The sequence below is a fragment of the Paramormyrops kingsleyae genome, chromosome 25 (assembly GCF_048594095.1).
Source record: "Paramormyrops kingsleyae isolate MSU_618 chromosome 25, PKINGS_0.4, whole genome shotgun sequence".
Taxonomy (NCBI): domain Eukaryota; kingdom Metazoa; phylum Chordata; class Actinopteri; order Osteoglossiformes; family Mormyridae; genus Paramormyrops; species Paramormyrops kingsleyae.
The window spans coordinates 24,471,881-24,488,556 of record NC_132821.1 but is presented as its reverse complement, the minus strand read 5'-3'; the positions used below and the strand labels follow the sequence as shown (position 1 = coordinate 24,488,556).

The 16,676-nt window shown below is 56.6% G+C and overlaps 1 protein-coding gene across 7 annotated transcripts in view; it reads left to right on the top strand.

Annotated features, from left to right (window-relative positions):
• Positions 1-16,676, top strand: part of znf827 (zinc finger protein 827) — a 32,903-nt gene that overhangs the window by 8,645 nt on the left and 7,582 nt on the right. For 5 of the 7 annotated variants that reach the window (XR_002836653.2, XM_023799449.2, XM_023799447.2 and 2 more), the window contains exons 2-11: positions 1,251-2,450; positions 3,986-4,158; positions 4,700-5,102; positions 7,307-7,528; positions 11,378-11,626; positions 12,254-12,308; positions 12,405-12,508; positions 14,463-14,600; positions 15,177-15,342; positions 15,591-15,757. Coding sequence is in view for 6 of the 7 variants with exons in the window: in XM_023799449.2 (XP_023655217.2) it covers positions 1,251-2,450; positions 3,986-4,158; positions 4,700-5,102; positions 7,307-7,528; positions 11,378-11,626; positions 12,254-12,308; positions 12,405-12,508; positions 14,463-14,600; positions 15,177-15,342; positions 15,591-15,757 (2,877 nt within the window). In the remaining variant the exon portion in view is untranslated. The remainder of the gene's footprint in view (positions 1-1,250; positions 2,451-3,985; positions 4,159-4,699; positions 5,103-7,306; positions 7,529-11,377; positions 11,627-12,253; positions 12,309-12,404; positions 12,509-14,462; positions 14,601-15,176; positions 15,343-15,590; positions 15,758-16,676) is intronic. The other 2 variants (XM_023799448.2, XM_023799450.2) reach the window with 2 other exon arrangements.

Here is a 16,676-nt window from a genome sequence, read left to right as displayed (position 1 = left end):
TTGTAAAAAGAGTGCGTTCGGATATCGTAAACGGTTCACGGTGTCTTTTTGGCGCTTGTGGTGGGGTCCGCGGACGGGTGCATCGTTACTGGAGGGAGCCGAGCGTCTCCTAGACGACCATCCTCGGCCACACCCCCACTTGCCGGTGTCGTTACCCCTTAACGTTGCTAGCGGCGGTCTCTCCCTCGAGTGACAACCTGCCACAGGGCGTCTCGACAGACGTCTCGCTCCGTGTAGCTAAATCCTTCGGATCCTAAACCCGTGACCTTCCGGGGATTCCTGCTCCATGCCTCCTAGAACCTAGCAGACCTTCTCCAGCTCGCTAATCAGGTTTGGTTGGCTGGGGGGTTAACGAGCCCCTGAGTGGGATTACAGGAGTCCATCCTCTGGATGGGTTTTTGGTTCCGTCTGCCCAAACCTGTGTCCCCAGGATGCCCACGTGGAACCCGTGACGGTTCTGATCCAGCAGGCGGCCTGTGTGCACTGCTGTGGACCCAGTCGGCTTGCTGTACATCGGCAACGTCAGTCTGCTCATCACTGCCCCCTGTGGGCGGAGTCAGTCTGCTTCTATTCTCCCTGCCCTCCAATCTTACATCAGGACCAGCTGATGTATAGTGTGTGTGTGAGAGAGAGAGAGAGAGAGAGGTGAACAGAAAAAGATTCAATAGGCAGCAGGTCAGTTTCTCTCTGAGTACGGCGGTATTTCTCTCCATTTTGCTACATTTCACTCCTTTAATGAAGGTAAACGCAGAGTCTGGTTAACTCGTCCGGATGCACGCCCCTTTGATTGTCACGTCCGTCTTTTCCCTCCGTCTCGTTGTGTAGCCCCTCTGCTTTGTTCCTCCGTGTCTGGCTCGCCGTAATGTTTTGCTTATGAATATTGATACGGGGACTGTATATTAATGACCCTCCGCGACCTTAACCCTATCCTCATTGGCTCGTCGGCGACTATCCGCAGCCTCATGAATATTAATCCGCCTCGGTAACCTCCATTACCCTAATCTCTCCCGTCTCGCCTCCCAGAAGGGCCTGTCGCCATGGTAACCCCTTCGCCAAACTCCTTCAGACCCCGGGAGGAATATGGTTAAAAGACAGAAAGCTGGGTCTTTGTGCATGGCGGCGGCGATGAAGGATTACACTTTACACGAGTGTTTGCGAGCGCGTCCCTGGTGCGTGAATCGACGCGATATTTACAGTGTGGCTCGTCTAGCTCCCTCCTAATCCCGCCGCCTTTTCCACCCGCCCCGCAGATGCCGACCCTGCCGAGGACGAGCCGGCGGGCCGGGAGCCCGGCGACGAGGACGGCTGGTTCGGCAACGCCTCGGACACGCCCTCGGAATCGTCCTATGGGGACGTGCAGGATGACCTCCAGACGACCCCTGATGGAGCGCCGCGGCCGGAACAGGACACGTCGGCAGAGAGCTCGCTGGGCTGCCCCACGCCGGTGCCCCGGGCTTCTCTGGACCTACTAGGGTTAGAGGGGGACGCCTTCCGGGCTGGATCCTTCGCGGGGCAGGACGCCCTGGTATCCCTCTACCGGGATGCCTCGCAGGTGCTGGGCAAGCCATTGAACAGCAACTTACGGCGCCTCCTGGAGGTTGGGGAACTGAGCCTGCAGGCCGGTGGCACAGACTCGCCGCCCCCCCTGGGCCTGGCCCTCCTGCCACCTTCCCATCATGCCCAGCAGCTGAGCGCTCTCGCCCGGAAGCTGGCCTGCGGCGGCGGTAACAATAACAGAGGGTCCATGACTGGCTCGCCTGCCTCCTCGGCCCCCCCAGCCGGCATCAAACAGGAGCCCTGTGACGGGGGCGGGGCTGGTGGCTTCGTGTGGCCCCCCGGGGCCGAGGTCTGGCCCCCATCTGGCTGCTCTCTGCCCAGCAGCAGTCTCTCGCCAGACTCGGCCATCCAGAAGCTGAAAGCGGCTGCCAACGCCGTGTTGCAGGACAAGGGCGCTGCGGCTGCTTCCTCTGCTTGCTCCTCCTCTTCATCTTCGTCGTCGTCGTCCTCCTCCTCCTCCTCCTCGTCCTCCTCCATTCCGGCCACTGGGGGGCGCTCCGAGGAGGCAGCGGCAGCCGTGCGCTTTGACGCCTTCGGTTCGCCATTCAACCCGCAGTCGGCCAGCTCCACGCTGGCGGCGCTGTCCAAGAAGGTGAGCGAGAGGGGTCTGGCCGCCCCCCAGGCGGACCCCCAGGCCTCCGCCGGCTCCTTCCTCTCGCTGGTCTCCCGCACCTCCTCCGCTGCGCTCCTCAAGGAGGTGGCCGCCCGCGCTGCCGGGAACCTGCTGGCCGACATGAAGGACCCGCCGCTGACGCCAGCGCCCCCTAGCTCCACGGAGGATGTCAAGCCCCTTCTGGAGAAGAGCCAAAAGCCCCCGACACCCAACCAGACCGTGGACCTGCTCCTGCCCTCCACCCCTAAGGGGAGGGCCAAAGCCAACAGCAGCCAAGGAGGTATCGCCCCCCCGCAGGCTCTCCGTGTTAAAGCTCCTTTCATTTGAGCCTGCTGTGTGTGTGTGTGTGTGTGTGTGTGTGTGGGGGGGTGTTTTTTCCTTCTTAAAACGCAGCGGAGGTGAAAGGTCGCAGCCTCCATGCAGCCCGGCTCAGAAAACATCGTTCCTCCCTCCTCTCGCTCGACACTCTGGGGTTTTTATAGCTGTTTTTTTCACTCATTTTTTCTCCATTTCTCTGCATTTTTTCTGCCTCCCCCCCCCCCCCCAAATGGAAATAAGATGTTATGTTTATGTCACGTTCCCTAATCTAGCAGCCAAAGTTCATGCCTCCTCTTCTGCTCCACAGAAATGTTTTTACAGATTCTGGAAGCGGAATTCCGGCCCCCGTCGTCCGATTCGAACCGGCGGTCGAGTGTCTTTGATTAACTCCCGCGGCCCCCTCAGTAGCCCCCCCCCCGCCCCCCCGGCCTCACTCCTGTGGGAGGCGTAGCGGCCAAACGGAGCTTTCGACGGTCCGTGGGGGGTCTCCCCTGACCCCGGCGGGGCTCATTTTTGGAGGGAGGAGCGACCCGCAAAGCCGGCCTGTCAGCCTCGGCCCCTCACACGGGCAGCGGGGGGGGCCACCTCGCCAGCCTCCCTTCCATCCTCCCCCCACCATCAAATTCCAAGCCAAACATAGCGATCATACTTTCCGTTTTGTGGGCGCTGGCTGCCGGCGCCGTACCTTCCAGATGCACGTCAGGCGTCCACGGACAAAAAGGAAATTAGCCAGTTTAAACCAGCCACCGGCATGATCCCAAAAATGAGAGGTGCCTCACGCTGAGATAACGCACATCGCCGTCGACGAGGTTATTCAAAAGAGCGCAAGGCACTTAAAATGCTAGTTAAGTAATTATAATGTCACTCTTAGCAATTTTTTTTCCTTGCCCAGACTGAGAAGGATTACCTGAAATGCCTCTGTCTGTCTTCTGTCCTATAGGTTTATAACGAGACTTAATTTGTTTGAAATACCTTTAATAAACTGATGATGTCATTCATAACCATGCATCTCATTGCCTGTTACTGTGGGGGGCTGATGATCCGTGATTGGTCCCCGTGGCTGTCCGTTAGCCCATGAGGACATGGAGGAGGACATAGAGAGTGGCAGTGTAGGTGGGACGCAGGTTCGGGACCCAGGATCGCTTTGTGGCTGAGAGCCGCGACGCTAAGGAGGAGTTTCTCTAACTTTCTCAGACATGGTTTGCGATCTTCCTATTAAAACTTCGCATAACGATAATTACACCCATGTGTGCGGTAAAAATGATACGGCCCCCGTCCCTGATGTCCATCTGTCATTGTGCCGAGGATCCTGAAAGTGGCTTTAGGTCCTGTGTGTGTGATTATAAAATTGACCGTTTGATGTAGACATTAAACCTCGGACGCAGTGCTCTCCGGCATTCAAACCTGCATTCGTGGTGGAAACTCCCAGCTTGTCATTAATAATAATGCTAATCGCAGTGGCGGCTCCTTAATGATGGCGCCACCTGCTGTCCGCAGGCTCTCCAGAGGACGGGGGGAAGCCCTTCCAGTGCCCTGTGTGTGGCCTGGTCATCAAGCGGAAGAGCTACTGGAAGAGGCACATGGTGATCCACACGGGCCTCAAGAGCCACCAGTGCCCGCTGTGCCCCTTCCGCTGCGCCCGCAAAGACAATCTCAAGTCCCACATGAAGGTACCGCCCCCCCCCCTGGGCGACAGATCATTAAGAAAATATTCAATAAAATCAGAAAACGGTATGTAGACTGTGTAGCTCGGTAAGCTGGGTATCTGAGCCCTTGTCCAGTAGGTTGTGATTTCGAATCCCATAGCCAAGATAGTAATCATATCAGTGGTTGGGAAGGAGCAGTGCCCTTAATTCCACATGCTCTAGGGCAGGGGTCTCCAGATCTGGTCCAACAGAGCTACTATCCAGTTGGTTTTCTATTCTACCTGTTTGATGAGCCACACCTGTTCCTGGTATTTACCTGAGATTTGGCTCATCAGAAGCCAGGATAAAAAAACCTACTGGACAGTAGCTCTATGTTGCTTTGTGCAAATGTATTGACAAATCGGCAAATGTAAGACGTGAGGTAAACGGTGACCAGCAACCAATCCACAAAGTTATAATGAAACACTGTAATGCTATTGGTGCTATTTGCTATTAGTGTTATTTGATAGGGTGTCTTGTGGCCTGAACCTGATTGGCTGGTGCTGATCTTTGCCCCGCCCCCCAGGTCCACCAGCACCAAGACCGCGGCGAGACCTTCCACTGCGAGCTGTGCCCCTTCACCTCCTCGCGGCACTTCAGCCTGAAGCTGCACATGCGCTGCCACCAGCACTTTCCCCGCTCCGAGGTCGCCGTCAAGGAGGAGGTCGGCACGGACACCGAGGCGGAGACCGGCGCCGAGGAGGAGCCCGTGGGCGGAGCGGCCGGTGCCACGCCGGGGCCATCGCCGTCTGAGCACCTCCGCGTCAAGGAGGAGCCGCAGGAGCACGACGTCTCCACGCCGGCCTCCTTCTCCCTCCATGGCGACCCCCCCAATGTCAAGTTCAGCCCCCCCGGGCCGACCGCGGCCTCCCTTTTCAGCCCTGATATTTCCACCAAGACGGCCACCGACCTGCTCATGAAGATCTCAGGTATGGGCCGGTGGGGGGGGTGGAGGAGCATAACAGAGGCCGTAGTTCATATAGACCACCCAACCTTATTAGCCAATGATATGTTTTGAGTTGATAAGTGACAAGGGAAGGGGTCAATCAACATTCGGCTGGGGCCAATGCCCCTGCAGCCCCACCCCTGGCTGTAGGTAAGCTGGGGTGTTTCCCAATATGTGTGCTTGACCGTACTTGTGTTCTCTTCTACCCATTTTCCGTCATCTTCTATTGCTGAAGACCAGTTCCAATACTAAGAACAGAAGTACAAAGGATGGTGAAAATCCCCGCCCCAAAAATCAAGGGTATTCCTCCCCGAAGGAGACAAGCCCCATGATTCATTGCCCCCCCAGCTTCGTTCTTGGGAGGGAAGTTGGCAAGACTGGTCCTGCAAAGACCACAAGTACGGTCTTTGCGTTTTGGGTATTGAGAGACGTCCATGGTGACCCCAAGCTGCCGCCATCGGTTTGATACGGCCTTCCCAGCGTGCTTTAGGGCTCTAATCGGCTTAGGACTTATGGGTGCTGCCCGGGTTGTAGAAACAGGTTCTCGCCGGCACAGGTGGTCTGGCTTGGCGTTGTCCGTGCCCGGCTTTGCCCACGGGGGCGGCCCAGCCCCGGGCGCTGGAAGAGCAGCTCACGGAGGACCTCGGAGCTCGTTGGCGCTGCATAATTACACCGCCATCTCGGGGGAGGGGGCCAGCGCAGAAAACACAGATCATTAGATTAATTAATAACTCCATGCATAATTCATCATTAGAAATGAATCGCATTTGGGGAGGGGTGCTTATACCCCATAACCCTTATGGAGTGTGAGAGGTGGGGGGGGGTGACTCTCTCATCTGGTCCCAGGAGGGTCTGGGGCCCCCAGGAGACAATAATGTTACATAAATAGACTCCAATGGGGCAGCGGGGGAGGGGGTGGGTGTTTGGGGAGGTGTGAGTGAGTAAACGGGCCATAACACCGGTGCTGTGTCACTGGGGGCCGTTGGTCCGGGAGGAGGTGCTATGCTGAGTCAGAGGTGGGGCTGTGTGCACGGACCCCCCCCCCGGCACGAGGATCCATCACCTTGGCACCGCTGGCAGCCTGCAGGCCTGCGAGAGTCATTCCCAGAATCCCTCAGCAATCACGCCTGAACTTTCCACGACCCCAGACTTTACGGAAACGCGCTGCGGGTTTTTGTTCCCTCCCTGCTTGCTGTTGCTGGTTCGATTGAACTCTGTCGCCTGCCGTCCGCTGCAATCGGCGGGTTCGGTTTTACGGGTAAAAGACTCGGGGGCAGTGGCTGACATGGGCGAGTGAGGATTGTGGGTAGGATTAGGGTTCGGGGAGTTTGACACTAGCGGGGGGGGCAACTTCGAGCACCAGCGGGAGAATTCGGCTTCATTCTGACTGCAGCGCGGCATGGATCCCGCCGGAAATCCACGGCCTGGCCAGGAGTGACCTCGTATGCTCCGGGTCCCGGAGATCTGTCGCGTTCCCGCTCAGACTGGGCAGGCCGTGGGCCGAGCGTACCGGCGCTGTCTGGTCCCACATGGCGCAACACGCTCCTCATTAGAGGACGTCCTTCTGGGCTCCGCCCGCTTTCCAGCTGGCAAGGGCAGCCGACAACCCCCCTGCCTGTGCCCCCCCCCCCATGCCCCCTCATTAATGAGCCCCTTTTTATCCAGTGTGGGCTGGTCATATGGGCGCTCGGTTGTGCGAGCTGGGCAGGAGAGCGGCTAACAAGTGATCCTGGTGATTCAGGATCTACCCCATGATAGTGGCGCCCCCTGTTGGACAGGGCCACTGAACCTCCCCATCCGAATGCTTTCGGCTCCCTGCTGGCTGCTCGCCTCACACGGCTCTCTGCGTCTCTCGTACCCGCAGCGGGGATAATCGGAGCTTTCGGCTCGAGAGCGACCGTGTCGGGGGCCATCTGTTCCGGCCCGTCCGCTTATTAATTCTTCATCTGATCCACCCCCCCCCCCCTCCCGAGTAACCGAATCCCTTTTATTTATCCGTATGCCGTCGCGGGACACAAGGCCGCGTTTTCAGGCCGCTGAGCTAGATCTGCCGGTGCCCCCCCCCCTCTCAGGGTGAGCCCAGCAGATCTTGCTTAAAGTGGCCTGCGTTGCTGCATGTGACGCTGGGGTCCCCTCCAAATACAACCCCCCCCCCACCAAAAACGACTCCTCTCCTCCTACCCGTAGCGGCCAATCAGAAAGAGGCCCTGAAGCCCTCCCTCTTCGTGAAGGAGGAGCCCAGCTCCGAGGAGGTGCAGTCGGGCTACGGGATGCATCAGGAGGGGCCCACCCCGGGGCCCGCTGAACGGGCCCCCCAGCCCCAGGAGGCGAGCCCACTAGCCAAGAACCGTCTGCTGAACCAGGACATCAGCATGAAGGTGGCGTCGGAGCTGCTGATTAAGCTCTCAGGTGGGTCTGCCTCTCCCCCCAGCCCCCCCCCCCCCCTCGCCGCTTTGCCCATCTCTCCACCCGCCCTTCTGTCTTCTCTTCTTCTGGAAGTTTCACTTGGCCTGCAAAACTGACCTCAGGGACCGTTCCCAGAATTCAGTGGGTTTTTTTTTTCTTTTTAAGCCTAAATTCTCAAAAAGAGCCCCTTTTTAAGGGTCTTGGTGCTCAGTAGCATTAAAACAGAGGAAAGTCCACAGGAAGGCCTATCCTGATGGCTGAGAGCCCCCCCCCCCAACATACACCAATGTTTCTGTTTGTAACCTCAAATGAATAAAGCAGACTTTCTTTCAAGCCCTTTAAGCCCTTTATTTTTTAAAGTTCTGCTTCTTTAAAACGACACATTCTCATGTTGCTTTAGTACAAAACATACCGAAGCTATTCACACAAGGTTACTAATAAGCTAAAAGCAAAGTGCAGTTTACTTCTTACTGTTCTGGAAAAATGCCCCGTTTTAACGCAGTTGCTTAGCGTGCTGTAAATGTTGCTGCGGGGTGTCCTCGTGCGTTTGTGTGCTACACCGTCACTGTGTGTTGTCATCCAGTGTTTTGTTGCCATGGGTGTGTGTGTGTCAGTGAATGAGCCTCTTTAAAAAAAATAAATAAAAAAAATACGGTGGAAAAATGTCCCCACCCCCCTGGCCTTGGCCTTGTCGTGAGTGGAGTTTTCTAGAGTGTGGTCGCCATAGAAACGTGAGGTCTTGAACTTGGACAGAATGTCAGGAGGGACAAATCTGATGTGTCTCCGAATGCCCCCCCCCCCCCCCTCCCTGACCGAGGGGCCCCTCACACGGAACAGCGTGGGAGGATCAAGGCCAACGTTACTGTGGGGAATTCCAGAAAGTACCGCTGGAAGGTTTCAGAGACCAGCGCAGAAACCTCAACCCCAACCTTAACCCCTACCTGACTGAAAATGTCTGCGAGGCCGCAGACGCATTGGCGAGGCCGGCTGATGCTCTAAACGTCACCAGGAATGAGTCACCCGCCTACTGCCGCTTGACCCAAGGGTTGCCGGCGGCATCTATCTTTAGGATATTGTTGAGGAAGTGGCTTCTCGCTGGGTTGTGATCCTCTGTAGTTCCGATGCCCATGAGCCTGACTGCTGCAGGCCCCCCCAGGACTGGGGGTGGGGGGGGGGGGGGTGGAGAAATGTGTATGCTTATTACTAATCTGTTAATTCTTACGGTTACCATCCAGGGGTCAATTAAGGAGGGTAAACTAGCCCAGTGTCGAGGCTGGGGGGGGGCGGGGTGGCCTACTTTCTCCACACCACCTCTGAGGTGGAACAGTTCCGGTCCCGTCCCGCCACCATGACAGCTGGACCAAACTTAGGGTCACGGGTAGGGAGGGGGAATCTATACTTAAAAAGGAAAACATGAACCAGCCAGCAGGCAGTCGGGTCACGACCCAGGATGCTGGGCACTAGCTCACCTTGTCGCCTTTCAATTTGGTAAATAAAAGCACAAATATCATTTTTTTTTGTAGAAGCAGTTATACACAGAAATTATGTACCCAAATGACCTCTGCTGAACCCCCTGCGTTTCGGTTGTCAAAACACTTTCCCTGACTGGAATGAAAGGGGCCTTTCTGTCCTAAAATAAATACATTTACCTCTTGATTTACCCCCCCCCCCCCAATTCTTATTTAGTTTATTAAACATTGACACATTCTGCTGATATGTAAGGACTTTAAATTGGGTTTAATTGCTTCCCTTTTTCCAATTTCCTAGACGTTAACATCTGTGTGCCCCGATAAGTTGGAGCCTTTTACCCGAGACCCCCTGGGGGGGCGTGACTCTAGGACCGATGTGGACCTTAAGCGTGAAGCAGTGGAGGCTTTTCTGTCTGTGGTGTTCATAAATGACACTTTTTAGAAGTTTTTTTTTTTTTCCTCCCCGCAATGTGATTGGAGGAAAGTTACCCGCCTGTTGGATCTGGCCTTGGCGAGAGAGAGAGCCCTCGGTTACCCCTGCCATTGTCACGTGACTCATCCCCCCTGATTCTAAAAGGGTCGGCGGGTGAGGGAGGAAGGCAGCTTTGCGTGACGAGGACGCGGTCACTTAAACACGGCCGTCCCCATGAGTCCGCCGGGGGGACAGCAGTGACGTCAAGCCTGCTCCCTGATTGGCGGGCGGTAGAGTTAACGAGTGGGGGCCAGCGAACGAGCTGGATTTGGACGGCGCGGCGTCAGAGGAGCGGAAGGGCTGCGGATCCTCGGCGCGCTGGCAGTGTGTGCGAATGTGTGGCATCCCATAATATGTGTAGGCTTAGGTGTGAAAGTACAGAGATGACGACGTGTCCCGTGAGCTTCGGTGCTGCGGGTGGGCATTTATTAAACCCGGATATGGCGAGATACCGCATTAATACCGTGTTATCCAGCAGTCGCCGCGAGATAGCGAGTCCCCCCCATCTCCCGTCAGCCCCCACCCTGTTCAGACTGGCCCGGCCCGTCCACGGACCGCCCCGTCATTGGACCCAACGAAGCGCCGCCTCCGGGAAGCGAGCCTCTCCTCTTTTGTCCTTGCCGGGGCAGCGCGGCCTCGCCATGACACGCAAGCGCCCAGCACGCCTCTCCACCCCCCAACCCCACCCCCCCCCCACCCCCCCCGCTTGAAGCGGCTGAACTTTTCACCCCTGTCTAAGCAGGTCGTCCTTCCTGTCGAGCCTGGAGGAGACGCGGCTCGGAATGACAACCCCGCTGCTCCGCACCCCCGCTCCTCCGCGCCCCCCCGTGCCCCCGCCCCCTCTCCTCGCTCGCTCTCGTCTGCTCTCCTCCACTCGCTCCTTTCCCTCTCTCTCTTTCCCCTCCTACTGCTGTCACCCACCTCGGCGGGCCGTACCACGTCAGTCTGCGCAGGGTTGATTTTGCGAATAAAAATAGTACCACGAAAACAAAATAAGTCCAGTGTCCCAGGCACATGGTGAAGCTGTTACCCGCCTCGAATCGGGGTCTCGGCATGAACGTTGTCCTGTCCCCTTGACCTTGACCCCGATGCTGGTTCTGGGGTCCCAGTTCCTCGTTCGGGGAATTCGGGTCAAGATTCCGGCGTAGTGGCACCTGAGTCCCGTCCCCCGTGCAGAATGTAGGTCGGGGTGGCCGTGCCGTGACCCCCCCTGCCCTCGTTCTGCCTCCTTCCCCCCCGCCGGATCAGTGGGCGGAGCCCGCTAGCTGTCCGCGACGTCAGGGGAAACCCCGACCGGGGCAGAGCCCAAAATACCGCGTGCCATGGGAGCCGTCCGTTCCACACGTGTTACCTGCAGAAATCCGGCACGGCGAGGAGCTATTTTTACACGGCAGTCTGCCTCACCTCCGGAGCGCCCGGCCTGGCGTTTATCGGGGCACTGTGCACGCGTCCCCGGCCAACCCCCGTGCATATGGATGGGCCGACGGGTTGCTCACGCGCCGTTCCGCCACCTGTGCCCCCGCTGTCCGACACGGGCCGGGGGGGCACGTGGGATTTCACAGCTGCGTCCGTTTGTCGCCTTCTTTTTTTTCCTCGTGCCTTTCTGTGTCACCTCTGCAAGGTAGCTGATTGGCTGACGTTACTGGGCAGAAGGTAGCTGATTGGCTGACGTTACTGGGCAGAAGGTAGCTGATTTGTTGGTGTTCCTGGGCAGCTGGTAACCGATTGGTTGGTGTTCTGGGGCAGCTGGTAGCTGACTGGCAAAATGATCACAGATCCTAGCCGTATTTTTAGACTGGGGGTCACTTCTCAGGTCCTCGATCCCTGCCGATTTTAATGCGTTGTGTACCCCTAACTGGGTGTACTGGGAGGTCTGGGCACGGCGGCTGACTGGTTTTTCACGGCCTCCAGCAGAGAGCAACAAGGAGGCCAGCATGCGGCAGGCGGTGGTGAAATCGGAGCCCATGGAGGTGGACCCGCCCGAGGAGCCACCCCTACCCCCCGTGCCCTCACGCCTGGTGGGCTTCGGCACGCTGCCCGGGTGCGAGGCGGGTGAGCCGCTCTCCGGCCTCCCCGAGGGCCTGGTGCTGCCCCAGAAGGCCCTCTTCTCCCAGGACATCTCTGTCAAGATGGCCTCCGAGCTCCTCTTCAAGCTGTCAGGTAAGAGACTCCATGCCGATTGGCTGAATGAGTCATGTGACTCTGCTTGTTTTTTTTTTTTTTTTTTTTGGCTTCGAAAGGAGCTGGACAACCTAATTGGCCTGAAGGATCTGTGTCACCAAAACTGCAACATACTGGTTTCTCAGGCAATTTAAAGGCAGTATTTAACTATTTAATAAAGAATTTTTTTTTGGTCAATTTTGAGGTTTTAGTAACCTTTAAGGTTTTGCAAGACCCCCTCCCCCCAAAATGACACCCTCCTCCTTTGCGGCTCATTTCTGAAGCACACCAACCTGACCACGCACGCACGCGCTTTCTCGTCCCCTGTGCGGGATCGTCATGGCAACGCAGGGAGACCTCTGTCCTTGGCCAGGCATTTGATGGAGCCGTGTCAAGAAGGGGATGGGGGGGGGGGCGCCTGGGTATCCGCCTCTCTGAAAGGAGTCACGGCTGTGCTGGGAGGGCCTGCCTTTAATGGGAGCACTGGTCTTATCTGGGTTGTAATCAGAGCCGCTGTAATTTGGAGGGGGGGGGGCTGGTTTGGGTAGCCACCCCCCATCTTTGAATGTTTTTATGCATGTAGAGGATTACTCTGAATTAACATTGTGTCCGTTTTATTTTTAACAGAAAAAGTGAGCAAAGCTAACGACCAGAAAGATAGCACTATGCTGGGCATGAACAGGTGAGCCCCCCCCCCCCCCCCCCCCCGGTTACTGGCTTTGCCCTCAGCGGTGCTTGTTTTCACCCCTTGACTGTTCTTGTGGTCACATCTACACAGCACTTCGTACCTTGGCGACTGCTTCAGACAATCACCCTTCAACTCATGCTCCAAGGACCCGGTCACCGGCGAGGCCAGCTCGTCCACCAGGGCGGCGCCACTCGGTAAACCTCCCCACCTCTGTTTCACGGCTGCCATGGAGCCCAGGTCGCACGACCAGTTCAGCAGCAAGTGGTAGGGTGTTTGTGATTGGCTGAGCTCCTAAAGGAGACGCGTGATTGGCAGAACCCGGCTGGGCTCGGTGGTACCTTTGTGGCGGTTTACCGAGGCCGTGACCTCAGGGGCCTGAGCGCCGTTCGTGAGCCTCTGCCCCCCCACCCTCCCACCCCATCGGCTGCGGCACCCCCAGCACTCAGAGGGTAATTAGCATGCTCCCGCCCTCACGGCCCTGAGTTAATGAAAAAATGATTGCGTTTTACGTGTCAAGGGTGTCCTCGCAGTTAATTTGCCGAACGCCCCCCCTCCCTGCCTTTGTATGCGCGCTGCTGCCTCTCTCCTGTCCCGACACCCTAACCCATGGCGGTGGAATGTGTCTGTGGCGCCACAGCTTGGCCACGGAGGAGTATTGCGGTGGGAGTCGTGCGGCGAGGGCTTGGCGGCTGTACTGTGCATCTGTTTCCTCCTATTTTTATTTGGTTCTGCCGGGGAGTGGCGCGTGCCGGCGTGTGTGCCCGCCTGTCCGTCTTCCCTCCGCCGCGGCGGCCTCCTCTCCCTCCCCAGCATTAATAACGCCAATTAAACCATTATGTGCCTGAAAGGCCCCCACCCCAGCCGTCCTCGTCAGAGCCAGGGAAGCCGGCTGTCCCTCCCAGTTTCCGCGAGCCGCCTGTCAGCGCCAATGTGTCGGGCCTGGGCCTCATGGCACCGCCGCCCCCACATCGGCCGTAAACCGCGCGGCCCAGATTCTGGAACCTGTGTCTGTGCCATTCGGAGGGCTTGGCACACTGCACCAACGCTTGGTCGTGCGTTGGCGGACACCTTGGCAGGGATGGGGGCAAGGATGTGCCAAAGTTTGGCTGAATTCGCCACGCGGCGTCAGTAGCACAGACCCCGTGTTTGTATCAGATGGGTCGGTTAGTTTCCGAGATGCGCTGGTTCCGAAAAGAGCGTCGCTCGCAGTGGAACGGTGCGCTCGGGTCGGACCACATATACCACATATGGCGTCCACCGTCTCACCCCGTACCCCTCACCTACTTCAGAGGAATTCCTGTACAAGTTGCCCCCCCCCCCCCGACCCGATTTGGGGGACTGTGTGTGTAACCAGAGCCCGGACATGCACCTTCTGCATTCCGCTCTACGTTTCGCACATCTGTCTTCTAATGGCTGCCATTAAATAAGCTGCGGTCAGCCAGAGCGCCCCCATCTGGTGCCCCAGCGATCCTGCAGCCACACGCCGCCTTTCCCAGCCTGAGCGCCAGTCGCCAAGATGGCCGCCAGCCCGGCTCTCGACAATTTATTCATATCTCATCGGTTTGCGGTCGTCTTAAAAAGACACATTTCCCTTGATTATCACAAATAAGCGTCACGTTCAGACATTTATTTACATTATCATTGTCTTATTGTGATCATCTCCTTCCAAGGTGCAGCCACTTAGCCATTAACCAGTATGCTCTTAAGTAGATCCAGATTTACATAATTAATATTCATGAACCCGGCCCACGCAGTGACCAATGGGAAGCGCAGAGACGCGTGTTTATATTCAGCCTGCATTCCAGGCTAACAGGCTATATCGTTTATGGGTTAGGGGTATTGTGCGTGTCCTTCCCCTGGGGGGGATGTGGCACTGCCAGTCTGGAATCTTAATTGGGAACTGGCTGTCGCCTTTTATCAAAGGCTTAACATTGTACTGCCAGGCTATCGTGGGGGGGGGGGCTATTCATTGAAGTGGTTATTGGTGGGTCGGTGTCGCTGGGATGGGTTAAGTAGATGGTTGGATTATGGGGGGGGGTGACCTTCGGCGGGGGTGGATCTGATGCGGATGAGGTACATGCTGACCAGCCTGGTTCTTGAGAGCACAGCCACCTAGAGAAGCTGACTGATGGGCTCCCTCTCTTCCAGACTGGGACAAGGTCGGCCTGGACCCGGGAAACGGCAGGCCGCAATGGCGGTCGGGCGAGCAGCTGTACCCCTGCACTGTGTGCGGGAAGGTCTTCGGCCGGCAGCAGACTCTCTCCCGGCACCTCTCTCTACACACAGGTGAGAGCCTGAGCTCCGCCCACCCAATGGCCCCACCCACCATATGGCCCCGCCCCCTTTCCAGGGCAGGCGGCCTGTAAGCGCTACGTGAGGCGGATTCTCAGTACGCGCGCGGCCGGACAAGAGGGCAGCCGGACAGGATTACCCGCGGCTTTAAAGAGATTATGCCTCTGATTAGTCTCAGTGGGAGAACGACTCGTCTCATTAGCTGAGCATACGGACGGCGCCAGCTTCGCGGGCTTTCCCCGGAGCACGGGGAGCGGGAGCGGGAGCAGAGCCGGCGCAGGGGCCCCCGATCCTGGGACTGCGGGTGGACGGGGACGGCTGGCAACCCATCACTTGGCCCCCATGTGGAGAGCAGAGGCGGAAGCATATGTCTGTGTGTCGCGGTGCTGAGGCCCTGGGAAGGGGTTCCGGCCTCGTGGCCTGCCTAGCCTCGCCGGCGTGCCCCTCACTCCCGCCTTCGCTGTTTTTTTTTTACTAATTTTTTTCCCTCTCCTTCCTTTTTCTTTTTGTCGTTCCCCTATATGGGTGTCACCCTCTCCCCCACTGCCCCCCATCGCCGGGTCCTCGCAGACGAGCGGAAGTACAAGTGCCACCTGTGTCCCTACGCCGCCAAGTGCCGCGCCAACCTCAACCAGCACCTCACCATCCACTCCGTCAAGCTGGTGAGCACCGACACAGAGCAGATAACCATCGCCACGGAGACCGGCGACCGCAAGAACTGCCCCTACTATTACAGGTGGGTGCTCCTCCGCCAGCTCTCCCGCTTTTCCACATGCGCGGCCGCCCTACCGCACACACACTGCGCTCAAGTATCCCCTAATCCTGGTGCTACCATCGTTATGGCAACAGAAGGGGTAGCACCTGCCTGAATGCGCACTTTCTGTGGGAAATATTCAACGGGATGTGCTGCTGACTTCCCTCCCAAGCACCGCCACTTTACCCCTTCCTGATTGGTTTCTGTAACCCCGCCCCCTTCCCCCACAGCTGCCACGTATGCGGGTTCCACACGGATCACAACGCCCACTTTGTGAGTCACATGTCGCTGCACGTGGACCGGGAGCAGTGGATGTACGCGCTGTGTTGCAGCACCTGCGACTTTGTCTGCAACGAGGAGGCTGACATGAAGGCCCACGTCAGCGCTGGGCATGCAGGTGGGCGCCGTGCCAGCGATCAGCCCACTTTGCCAGTGAAAATGACCAGTGCAGCACTCTTTGCCTTACTGGCCGGTATATGTCAATGCGTAACAACAAGGTGTGTACTGCGTGGATAAACTGCGTCACGGTAACAATTTGGGTGGTATTATGGTAAAACGTATACCATGAAATTTTGGGCATGTTCCTCGTAATTTATCATAGGGACCTGTCCTGGCAAATTCGTATTGTGGAGGACGGTGAATTTTAGCACTGTTTTTGAAAGTAAAATAGTGTATGCCGTCGTATACTGTGGTAGACCAGGAGCCGAGAACCTGCAAACCTCGAGTGACATGCATCTGCTGGTCGCGCTGAAGCAGGCTGTTGTGCATGCATACAGTACGTACTGCATTGCCGGTTAAGTGGTACTCTTCCAACGAAATTCATTAAGTGAAGGTATAGTAATAGTATGAGGTTTTGAACGCAACCTGATAACATTGCAGGCCTTACAGCTCAAAAAATTTGAAAAAGGCTTCCGTGAATGTCACATACAGTGAAAACCGCTTATAGTGATCACGTCTGTCTAGGTGAAATTGATCGCTATAAGAGGACGATCATTATAACCGATTTTTTTTTTTTTTATGTCTCAGGGAGATTACTATCTAATTGACGTGTAAATTTATTACATGAATTTAAGGTAGTAGAACAGACAGCTTCCATATTTTACTTAATTTTATTGACGATTTCAAAATACAGTGCAGCTGTTTTAGATGCTTTTCAAATTACAGTACTGTACAAATTGAATTACTGAACTGTGTTTAATTCAATTGCTACAATACAGTACAGACCTGTACATAATATTAAATTCAATTCTATTAACACAACGTTACATTGTCTCATTGTGCTTATTGTAGTTTCGCTGCTGCATCTCGGTGGCTTG